This window comes from Ruditapes philippinarum, unplaced genomic scaffold (genome assembly GCF_026571515.1).
Source record: "Ruditapes philippinarum isolate M1 unplaced genomic scaffold, ASM2657151v2 ctg310_1_1_1_1, whole genome shotgun sequence".
Classification (NCBI taxonomy): domain Eukaryota; kingdom Metazoa; phylum Mollusca; class Bivalvia; order Venerida; family Veneridae; genus Ruditapes; species Ruditapes philippinarum.
The window spans coordinates 190,857-204,037 of NW_026855716.1; the positions used below are offsets into that span (position 1 = coordinate 190,857).

A 13,181-nucleotide genomic window follows, 5' to 3' on the forward strand; every position below is an offset into this window, starting at 1 on the left:
AAGCAATTCGATAAATATTTTTAATTTATGAACATCATATAAGATAACATTAGGTGTCATTTTTCACATGTATACATATCGTGACATTCACATTTTTTCAAGCTTTCAAAGTGTTATATCCTGGAGAGAAGGCAATTAAAGGAATTATAACGAACGCTCCTTAGTGTGCTTTAAATACTCTGTCATGTTTAGATTAAGTGAAGTCATTTCTCATGATAGAATGTTTTATGTGCATCTGTTTATAGAGAAGCACTGACCCTGTGAATACATTTATTTCCTTGTTTTGTTTACTATCCGATCGAAGTTTCGTAGTCGTAGTTAGCAATAAATCAAAATTACTTTGGTCCGATGTTTATTGACTAAAAGTAATCGGATAATAAAACACGATAATTATCAAAGTTTTACGATTTATAAAGTACTGGAGATGATTGACTCTACAGTAATGTTGTGCGACTCGTCTGACTCCCCCTTGTAGATCTCAACTTTAGTAACATTTCCCTTCTTGAGCTGTAGGTGCTTTTCCTGCAATGAAGTAGATGCAGGAGAGTTTCTTTAAAGTTATTACCCATTGCAATATACAGAAAGAAATTACAACTAAACGTCGTATAATACCACAGTAATGTTAGTTCTTGGAGAAAGAAAAACCGAGGGGTTACAGTGTCATGGTTTGATGTTGCAGACACTATAAGATTATGTAGCCTTATTATATGTGACGGGAGGTTCAGTAACAAAAACATTGAAGAGACTAGCAATAACCGTTTAGTCACACGTATGTTCAATCCTCGTCTGGAATGTTTAAAGCCGTTTCTTTTCAACCCTTGGATAATGGGCCGTTGTGAATCTCTATGTTCATGGCCACTTCGCTCCTCATTAGCATCATCTTTTCTCCTGTTTATACTTGCATGTGTGTCTGTTAGAGAAACCGAAACTAAAGGCACTTGTTCCTTACGCCTAGGTTGGCAATTAAAAACAGCACGCACTATTAACGTGTTGAGAATTGTGATGACAATAAATGGAATAACCATTGTAACGAATGTGTCAATCCAAACCACAATGTTCAAAAACCTATAATGTTCAGGCTTAAATAAGCATTTCAAAGTATCATCCCATTGCTGCATTTCAAGTGTCCAGAAACTAAATTGGTACAAAACAGAGCCAACACACGTTAAAACGGCCACAATTATTTTCTGACGACGGGCATTACACATCAATTGACGACGAAGTGGGAAATAAATGGCAAAGAAACGTTCACATGTAAATCCTACTATAAACCAAACACTGAGAAAACTTGTCACATATGTGATAAAGATAAGTAGTTGACATGCAAAGTCAATTGTAAGGAATGCTTGGCACTCCCCATCAATCCACGTTACTAATAATCCGACCAAGAAAGTGTTGTCAACAACTGCCAAAGATGCCTGGAATACTGAGCAAGGTGATTTCCGCATTCGTTTCGACATGAACACTAAAAGAGACAGCGTATTTCCTACAAGTCCAACAATTGATATAACGGGAATCAAAACATTTCTCGTAATTTGAGCCGCATTAATCCATGAAGATTGAGCATTGTCGGATAAATTTTGTCCGTTGTAACTATAATTATCACTATTGTTGTCATAATTTAATGCATTAAATTCCATTTTAAAAATCACTAAAGATCACTATGAACAGTCATCACTGATATCACATCTGTGCTGCATTCCTATCTCCATTCAATAAATGCAATGGAATAAACGACCATGTGTTGCTTTTTTATTTGCTGCACATTAATTCCTCTTCTCACAATTTCGCAATAATTTACGATGTCATGATGCGAACAGATTGCTTCAATAAACACTGATGGAGTCTAGACAAGAGCGTTCTTTCACTAAAACTACTGCCTCTGCGTTACTTTATTTATAACATATAATTACTTCAATATCCGAAGAAAGTACATCTTTGAATAGCAACTACCTTGTATTGATTACATTTGCATTTCTCTGACGGATAAAAAACATATTGATACAATCTGTGACACTCATGATAAGAAAAGTAGTGCGATATTTTTTCTCACATAAAGGTATGAACAAAAATATCATGTATGCTAAGCATGTAAACATGGTTGACATCACTTTTCCGAGAATATTTAATCCCCCCTCGGTGTATTTAAATAATCGTATTGGCATTGGTAATCGTTCGGGGCCTAAATGTAGCTCTTAAAGTAACACCGCTAATTACAGCGTAATACCGACTGTTTTAAACGCAACATGTCGCAACAAATAGTGTCAAAGTAATAAGTGACATACTTGTGTCAAACTTGTATCTGTTCAAACACTGTGACATATGGTTTAAAAAAAATACGTCGGCAAGAGTTTTCTTAGTTGATTTATCTTTTCTATGATAAACGCTCTCGCGCGCTTTTTCCCTCGATACGTGTACGTCATTGAGAGGCAGTGGGTAACGGCAGAAGATTTTTAGAAATTGGGAGGGGGGGAAACGAAATTTATATTCTGTAGAGCAGCTGCTGATGTCCTGACTGAAGCCGGGGGAAGTGGCCTTCCATAGTAGGAAAGGACACCGAGGAATAAGAAATAGGTGCATGAGTCTTTAAGAAGGCAATGGCGGTTTGAAAAGCAGATCCTTTCCCTGGCAACAATATGACCTTGTAATTTTTTCTCGGTTCACTGTACTTTTAGGTAGTCCATGACTACTGTTGCTGTACAATGGCTTACCTACTTTCTGATCAAAATTTATCTCTTTGTCTTATACTCCGTGAAAAACAACACGTTGGTAAATTATCACTATTGTTTGCTTAAAAAGGAGCTTGGCCACTGACATGTCCGGGGTCCGTATGCTATTGATAAAACTACTGTTTGTGCCTTGGCGGACGGATAGATCCCCATTTAACTTAGGTTATAGATAGATATGCTAATTTGCTATTTAACTGTAAATAGAGGGGTAGTTCGTGGATGTAAGTTGTAAGAGTTTTGATCCTTGTTATATTTTGTGCACGTGATGTACCACTATTTCATTGAAACGCACTATGTAAAAATATTTTTTTTAAATGGTTTCAAAGGAAAAATAAATATAAATATAGATTCCCAACATTAATTTTAGTTAAGTAAAAAAATAGTTTTTGCAAGAAACTCTAGCTGTTAATCATGAACGTTTTACCTTTTAAACTTTGTTTACACTCTAAACCCTAACAATTATCAAGCCATTGTATTGTTTGACTGGTTTTTGTGGTATAACTAGAAATGTATTTCATAATACTATTTATTTAAATTCCTGTCCAGTTTCTTACGCTATTTTGCTTCAACGAAGTTCTGATGTTCCATGCAATGTTGCGGAATACAAATAACTTCTACAGTAACTGTCGTGTGCACTTGTTCCATACCAACCACATCTACCTTGACAGCGTTTAGACTTCTTTGGAGTTTAAACAATATTTCATTTATTCACTCTTTATATATTTTGTTTTAATTTTGCTACACTTTTATGGTTGTTTTACAAAATCCTTCTATTCTTATTTTTATATTTTCCCTTATTTTGCCCAAACGATTTTTTTGTTTCAGTTTTGCCATTCCCCTTGAACATATCAAACAAAATCCATCTATCAATACAGTTTATTTATTCATTTATTTTTATTTATTAACATGCTTGACTCCTTTGAATCGCTTATAAAAACAGAGGATATTTGTTTGCTTCGCATGTAAGATAGAAATATATTTTACAGAGTGGAGACCGTATGAATTGTCTTTCATTTCTAATTTTCCCCCATTTTGATAATTCAAAAAGAGTTTCTGATATCAAATTTTTATGTATATATCATTGGGCAGGAGTGTAGTGGACTAGAGTATTAACACTATCATGATTTCGTATTCGCCTATTTTGTCTTGAACATGACAAAAAAGGGTATTTGGGATGTCAATTTGAATAGATATTGAGAAGGCGTGCATTTCACACGAATTTTCATCACGCAGTCTCTGGCTTCTTCTTGTTTAATAATAACTTGTTTTATTGTTTGAACTGTTGGATCTATTCTACTTGTATATACTTTTGTAGGAACATATTTTTGTTTTGATATTGCTTGACTAATTAAATAAATCAAATCTACTTTACTTTCTTACAGTATTCGTGTCCTTAGTAGGGACATTTTTATTAATATTACATAACAGAACCTGGATATATTCTTTATCAAAACAGTATACATGTATGTTTGTTTCTTATGATGCTTTAAATCAATCAAATCCAATATTATGCAAAAAAATCTCAAAACTTTTCTGTGTTCGTTTTTCGATATTGCACATATATGTATATGTTCCTTGGAATCATATAATGTAATGCTTGTAATTATTAGAGGAATTTGACGTAGGACCTATTTTCTACTGAAGTGGAATTTTTTTCTTCTATGATAGGGTGGATACCGAGTTTTTGTATTTATATGTTATATATATTCCCCCCTCGGCACATCCAAGGAAAGGCAGAATTATTTTCTACATCAATTAACGTAACCTTTTTATGATCTATATATATATTTCACGTACTTTCTCACTTCATCAATCTCCGGTGATGGAAATAAAATAATTATGATAGTAACGTTATACAGGGTCATATTTGCATGCAAAATTTTCTTTCCGTCATGTCAAGACAAATAAAGTCAATACCTTTGTCGGTTTTATAGGAAAAATATAGTGATTGATGATTAACTTTATTCTGGATATTTTGTCTACGTATATAGAAGAATGTATACACTACGGATGTATGGACAAGTATATATGATATATTTCTTTAGATGCACACTATGCCTCAGAAAATATTTTTTTATTTCTTTAGAAAGGACAGGTGTGACATATATAACGTTTTAATAATTGTTTAAAAGAATATATTAAAATGTTTTTCACCTGAATGAAGTAGAGATGAATGTAAAATTACATGTCATAAAGGTAGCAAAATGTATAGAAAGTAAACAAAAGCAAGAGAGGGTTCATGTAATTGAACAATGAATAACTTTTTGAAGACTATAAGGGGAGACCAAAAATATAAAAACAAAATGAGTAATAAAAATAAAGTATAGGTAAACAAGCACGATCTACACGAGTTGTTATCTTATTTTTATCACCGCTTTGATTTACCCTAGAAAAAAAATGTTGTAAAACGTTCGAACTGGCCAGTTAAAGCTTGGTTAGTTGTGTTTCTTTTATCCTTCTTATAAACATTTTCCATTCTATAATTTATTACCTAGGATATACAACATTGCGTCTATTATCAAATTATTGTATTGGTCAAACTAATTGTCAACTTAAGAATGCATCTTACTTTTCCTTCAGAGTAAATTTCACTAGCATCATATGTACACACCATACAAGCAAGCAAAGTTAAGATAAACGCCTAGTGATAAAACTAAATGAGGTAACAATGTCCAGTTGCACTATTTCTTTCAACATTAGCTTCATACGAATCAGACACGCACAGCATATAATTGACCACATTATCTTATATATTTTCCTCTGTCTTAAGGTACAGTTTCGCTAAATCTGTAGACACTTTTTTCGCGATTGTTTAAAGGTTGCCTCCCTTTAGCTTATGATATACCAATTACAGTGTTGTGTTCAAACTAAACTCCCCACTCTGGTTCATATGATGTGCACTTCTCGTATAATGGATATTGTATAACAATTGACCACTGTTATTAAAGTCATGTATTGATTAACTGAACATTGTAAGAATATTGTTAACTGTTGGAATATTTTCATAATGTAAAAAATAATTCTGAATAATCAGTTTGTATACTTTGAGTGATATATCATGAAATTGCTTCAATATCAAATGTTGAGAGGAAATCATTTATTTCTGAAAGTAAATGTCTTATAATTATGTCATTAATTTCTTCCGTTTTAAGATACAGTTTCGATAAATCTATAGACTCGATTTCAAGATTTTATAAAGGTTGTCTCCCTTTAGCTTATAATTTACTAATTACAGTGTTTGAATACATTGTGTGCACTTCTAGTGTACCAGACCAAAAGACCAGACAAGGGTATAATGGATATTGCATGGCAATTGACCACTGGTAAAGTCATGTATTGATTAACAATTGTAAGAATTTTATAAACTTTTGGAATGTATTCGTAATGTATAAATCATTTTGAATAATCAGTTTGTACATTTTGAGTGATTTATTATGAAATTGCTTCAAATTTCAAATATTGATTAGAAATCATTTTTTATGAATGTAAATACACGTACATGTATCTTACAAATTTCTCTCATACTTTTATAGAAATAGAGAAAATAAGAATCCCTAAAGAAAGCCCAACACGGCAAAATTGAAAATGTTGCAGGCTCGGTTTGATTGAGCCTGTTCATGGACGGTACTGTCAAGTGCAAACTACCGTCCACGCCCCCTAGCACCGGCTTAAGCAGAATTCAACATTAAACATGAACTGGTACAATTTTGAATTTTGAAACATCCGCAGATGTGTTCATATGGCGGTTATCATGGAACCTTCAATGTGACACGTAAGTGCCATTCCATGAAAAGCGGCATATGGTCCCCAAGTAAAAAAATGCGTGTGCCCTAAACGAGAAAACAATGGGCGAAACTAAATAAAATGGAATTTTGAAAGGGGATCAGAGGTTATGAAGCCTGCATATCACAGATAAGACGTCAAAAGACAAAGTTAAAAAGCAGGCAACATATCCTTAGGGTGATTCAACATTATTCAAGTAGGAATATTGGAACCACCCAACTAGAAAATGCCGAAGAGTTAAAACTTAAAATACCACAAGCACAACAAAAATGTCGTGCTGAACATTTTGAGTGATTGTACTCCCCCTATCGTACTGTCTCTTTTAGATAAATTATCTCATAGATAATTTGTTGATTGCTACTTGTTTGTAGGATTAATAAGATTACCACTGAATATTGTTTTTTATTACCTGATATCTTATATAAGTGTAATTTTGGTATTTTTAACTGTTTTCTGAAATTCTAAAAACGTCAACGTTCGTGAACTGTTGACCGGTCAACAATTTTGACTGTTTCCCTCGCGTGCTCTGACGTCATTGACGTCATAGAGGATTCCCAATTGAAGCGTCCATCGATCATGATCATAAACCAGACGTGACGTAACATAGTTAAAGTATTATGTTTAATTATTTTTACATATATGCAAAACTATTTTTTTTGTTGCAAGTACTGTTAAAACAGTAATTGATCAGGTAATAAAACAGTTATTGCATACGTGATTTGGGAACAGTCTAACAGTTGTCCCTCGGTGTCGGGGATAGTGTTTTGAACTGTTGCCCTCGGCCTACGGCCTTGGGCAACAGTACAAAGCACTACCCCCTCCACCTCGGGCCAACATTTTGACTGTTCCCAAATCGCATATGAAATAACTGTATAATGAAAGCTGGCAATTTCCTTTTGCATGTTTTCAGCATTATACACATCTACTACCTTTCTTTCAGAAAATTTCGTCAGTTTTCAATAATTGTGAAAGAAATTATATTAATATATTCAATATGAATAACTTTATTAAAATATTTTAATAAAATTTGTTTAGGCATTTTAATAAATAATCAAAATGCCTTGTTATTGTGTATCTTTAATGAACAAAACAGAATCAATGAAAATAATGCTTAATTTTCCCTATTTTTGGATGCCTTTATTACATTAATATTAATGACACGAGATCATTTTCATTAAAAATCATATTTTATTGCTATCTTGTATTCAACATTACTAAGATCTTTTGAATTGATTGATATTAAGTATGGAGGTAAATACATTGTACATTTATTGAAAATTAAAGTATCAAAAGTCAAAGCTAGGTGCTTAGAGGGACTGTTTTAGTACCTGTATTCGTAATTGTGCTGTGTAGAAGTACCCAAGGTTGCTTATTATAATACAGGATAATGATCATTCTATATTTTTCAAATCGGAAACAGTTTTACTGAAATTATAACAAAAACATGCATTTTTTAATACCATTTTAAAAATAAAAAAATTGAAAAACTTATTTTAGTGTAAATTAAAATTATAACACGAGATATCTTAAAGCTGCATGCCTCCAGATGAAACGAAACGTTTCGGTTTAGTCAGGGTCTTTCAAATAGAATTGAAATTCCATGTTTTAGGGATCAATGGTATTTGAAAATTTTGCAATAACGATCATTGTGAAATTTTATATACATGTTTATAGATATGTGAATTTATAGAGAAACAAAACAAAATGAACAAATAAAAGTTCTCATTGTCAAATAAAAGAAACAATTACAAGTTTAAGAATTATTTATATATCAGTATTTCAAAATTGTTATTCTGTATTTAAACAATATTTAAAGGAAAGACACAATTTGACAAATATATTTTCATGTACATATTTTTAATGATTTGCTTAAGTAAATACTAATTTTTTAAATAAAAATCATGCCAGTAATTATACATATATAACGAATTTTCTTAATTACGTTTGATATGAGTCTTCTTTTAAAAGGATCGACAATGAAACCCACACATTTATTTCATTAATTTATCATACTCCAACCAGTTGAAACACGGGCTGTAGCAGTGAAATAAAATAATATCACTTATGTGCATATCACTCACAAGGTGGATGATATAACTTCCAGTTGGAGGTGGTATTATTTTGGGTGGTATTATTTTGAATGATTCCGTAATTTTACATAGATTTAATTGTAGGACCTTGTTCATTATGTCATATTTCTTGATTATAAAAAACGTGCAGAAACATCGCATGGATACGATAATTTATCGGTTAAATGTGCATGTTTTCTTCTTTCTACATTTAATTTCGTGCGCAAATTTCATTCAATAATAGTTTATATTTATCTTTAATTAAGTTTGACTCCTTAAAGTATCAATATGGATAATATAGAATGGGGAGCAAAAATCTGCGCATATTGATCATGAACAAAAGTAACTAGGAGAAGGAACAGTCAGGGTGGTGTTTAAAATCAGGGAAGAGACTTGTATTTACTGGAGGATAGTCTGGCTGCCTGTGACCCTTACTGGCGTTGGAAAAGACAAGAAAAAACGAGTGTTAATCCCGTAGAATTTTTGTAAATGATCGGTGGTCATTTGTATATAGAATAAATTTTCATTTATATTTGTAGTACTGCGAAACCTACAATAAAATTCCGCATATTTTTGTATGATTCTCGAAGTAAACAATCATCTGAGACAAGAGGGCGCTTTTGTGTTGTATTCAAGCGTTTGATTAATTCTGACTAAACACTTGACACAAGTGAAAATATGGCAAAATGACCCCAGTAAAAAATATAACATTGGATATATTATATGCATATTTCATTGGAAATATCAATTGGAATATTTAAAGAAAAACCATGGCTACTGACAGCAGACGATCTTTCTCAAAAGTAGTCATGAGAGAAGGTAAGATGGTGGTTTATTTATAAATGTCCCGGAAAGTTTTTTTATGTAAAAATCAATAACCAAAACAACAATGAAATGAGTCATGCTCTGCAGATTGTAAAATCACAACATCAACAAACAATAATCATACTATTAAAGTTGACAGCTTATGCATTTTAATTGTCATAAATTTTCCTCAGAAATATCTAGATCTATGTTAAACATGGAAGATTGGCAAAATATTAGGTAGTCAGACTATCTCCCTTATACCAGTTCCTACCCTGACGTTTCCTACCTGACGGTTCTCTCCCTATTTTGGGGGTGAACCGTCTGCATATTTGCAAATAAGCAGACAGTTCCTCCCCATTTTTATTTTTATTAATACATTATTATTAAAGTATTTAGCCTGATCATTTATAAATGTATCAGTTGTTTTAATTATTTTAATGCATTAAATGCATTTTTTCAGAAATCTTTTGAGATAACATTGGCATTTGCTTATAACTATATTTTGATATGAACCTAGGCAAAGCCTAGTCCTTGTGACTAAGCAAAGTCAAAAACACTTGGGGGTCAGATCCTGCCGCCCAACATGATATGCCCTGGTAAACATGCTATCAAAAATATCTTAATATTTAAATAATGTTTAAACACGAATGGGACATTGCTACAATGATAAAACTGGTTTTCAAACAATTTTAACACATGTGAAAAAAATACCTGTCACCTTCTAGTCTCAATAAAGTAAAGAAATGTTAACGCAAATTCCCTGTCCAACCAATACGGGACCTGGGCCTAGCTTATGTTTGCGCTCTTGTTTTGCTTTTCAAGCCGGGACCCACACTTTACATGTAATTCTCTCAAGACTAGACTTGTATCAAAATCATCGCTTTCCGATTTACCAAAAATCTGCGTGAACGCGCAATCACGCGGTCTAGATGCAACACTGAGACGCTTTCTTGTGTACTGTTTCTGAAGCTATCATTCAGATTCACAGGGCTTTTTTTTCCTACTATAGAAGGGGCTGTTTAAGGGCAGCTTCCCCAAAGAAAACTTCTTTTAAATCATCCAGTTTTTTCTTCCACTTTTACATAAAAAAGAACCTGAACTTGTTTGATATTTAAAGATATATTATGCTAGTCTGTGAAATTAGAAGTTGTCCTATTGCCCAAGACAACCATTTTTTGGTCTGGACAACCAATTTTTAAAAGTTTACTTGCCCGATGGACAAGTAAAAATTTGCAGAAAGTATTCATCAAAATGTCAACGAATAGTGATAAAATGCAAGATATCAAATACAAATAGTTTGCTTATATTTATGACTGTTTCTCACTGAAGATAAGTTTGCAAATTTGATCAATAATTGCTTGGAGATGTTCTGATGAAAATATTCGGGCAACCAGAGTTTACTTTAGACAACCAGATTTTCTTGAATTGGTTGCCCGAATATGACAGCAATTTTTAAACCATAATTTCACAGACTGTATTGCGATACAGTCTCTTTATCTTTCGAGTTCACATAGAGAAGAAAATGTTACTCTTTTACCTACATTCATTATAAATACACATTAAAAAACTGGCAGATTTTTAAGAAAAGAACAAATTTGACCAGTTAAAGGGAATGCAGCTTCACAAATTTCCTAGATTTTAATCAATTTCTGCAATAAATGTATTTTGCCAAAAGATGAGCATAGTACAAAAAAATAAGATAATTTTTATCAGCAGTGTCCATGTACACAAATACACCGACTGAAAATTTTACACTTTTCATAGATTCATTGATTTACATGCGGTGATGCCCGGAAAATAGCACAATACCAGCAGTCACATGTCTAACATTTTAGGCAAGAATAGACACTACATAAAGATGTCTTTCAATAAATGCATCCAGTAGTTTGCCTTCACACATCCAATTGTTGAGCACTGGTCAGTGTTATTCTCAAGAATTGACATAAATTTATTTATAAGGCATTCTTTATTTTTGAAAATTTGCTATTAGAATAAGGAAAAGGTTGTGATTATTTTTTTTTTCAATTACATAGCCTGAGCATGTACTCATAAAGATAAAGATTAGTACTGCTACTGTTAAATTAACCAAGTGGCCAAAAATGATTTATGGTTTATCAATGAGAAACTGGGATCATTCCTGATGAACAGGAGATACATGTACATAAATAATTGACATAATTGGTTGATTTTAATGTTTGCAACTATATTGTTATTATTTAAATTTTGTTTGAGGTTTATCAGAATGATATTTGTGTCATTAATTTCCTTTACTGCATAAAAACTTGTTTAAATTTCCGAAGGAGATAGATGGGAGATATGACCTAAAGATGAAAGGATCTTTCTCTTAACAAAAGGATGGTGGATTTGTGCTTCTCTATTGTTATTATTTGAATTTTTGAATTTTGTTATAGGTTTGTCAGAATGATATTAATTTTGTTTCATTAATTTCCATTACTTCCTAAACACTTGTTTAAATTTCTGAAGGAGATGAATGGGGAAATGGCTAAAAGATTAAAAATAACATAAAGATGGTGGATTTGAGTGCTACTTGGTAATATGATTAAGATTTCTTTCCTTATTTGATGCAAGTATTGTCAATTGAAGTAAGAAGTTCAAGTATAGGTTCTGTGGTTTAAATTCAGTCTTAAATGATCATGTTTAACTTTCAGAGAATTTAGTAGTTTCTATTGGAGCAATGAGTTAGACATTTTGTCTTGTCATTTTTATATTAATATGAATATTTTGTCTCATTGAATTTTGCTTTCAAGTTGCTGCCTCACAGGAAATACGGTTTCAATTTGGTATAAGTTGATCATTCTAGATTGGTTTTCTCTCCAAAACTTAGTTAAACTTTGTTTTTGTAATTATTTACCATAAGGCCTACACTGTAAGTTAACACAAATATTTTAGATGAAATTTAAAGGAACTCCACTTCCAAAAGCCTAAAAACATCAAATTTAAATGTCTAACATAGATCAATGGGGGACTTAAAACAGAAAGATATACAAAAGATGATTAAGAAATATTCTCAAAAATAAATTGAAATCATATTGTTGTCACAGCTATTCATAGTCTGATATGAAATTTCGGTCATTTTACACAATTGGAATAATCATAAAATATTTGCAGTCCTATCATTGTCAAAAAAACCTCAGTGACAGATTAGCAGCCTACAAAAGTCACCCAGGAAAACTCTTTGTAATAGTGGGCACAGCACATAGTTCATTCTTCAGTTGACATCACATGACTGAGGTCAAAGATGACTTCAAATTCAAATTTTAACAGTTTTATTTCTAAAGGTCTTATAATTTTATTATACATTATGAACAGTTTGTTCCTATTGATGCACTAACATGTGTGTGAGGCCAGTCTTAAAAATATCTTTTGTTCCCCTTCCATGACTTGTTACAACTATTCAAATTGATATAGCCCCAAAACTAACTTTGATGGAGACAAAAATGGCATGAAAGCAAAAAACAAATATTAAAATACAAATACATGATATTTTATTTAACAATAAGACATTAATGTTTCTGCCAGACAAATGTTTTAGAATGGTTGTATTGTTACTTTCATTTGAATTTGTGGTGGTGTTGTTGGTAGTTAAAAAGTTCACTCCGGATCACGGCAGTAAGCCACATTGAATTTACCAGAGCACAGTTCAGCCACCGCATCCTTCCTGGGCAGGCTGTCAAGCAGTTTACCAGTACGAGTTGCCTTCACTTTCGCAAGGAACTGATATTTTAACCTTTGTTCATGCAAGAGCAGAGGTACAGTGCAAATGACCTTAGAA

At 32.3% G+C, this 13,181-nt stretch overlaps 1 protein-coding gene across 1 annotated transcript; it reads right to left on the reverse strand.

Moving 5' to 3' along the window:
* Positions 1-275: 275 nt before the first annotated feature.
* LOC132744196 (thyrotropin-releasing hormone receptor-like) lies at positions 276-1,971 on the reverse strand. Its single transcript, XM_060732819.1, has one exon. It carries the CDS (start codon positions 1,638-1,640, stop codon positions 435-437), a length of 1,206 nt encoding a protein of 401 aa, XP_060588802.1. The 5' UTR covers positions 1,641-1,971; the 3' UTR covers positions 276-434.
* Between the last annotated feature and the right edge of the window lie 11,210 nt (positions 1,972-13,181).

Bases quoted from the DNA above. Each gene is read 5' to 3' on its own strand.
- LOC132744196 (XM_060732819.1), bottom strand. From the start codon at position 1,640: ATGGAATTTAATGCATTAAATTATGACAACAATAGTGATAATTATAGT.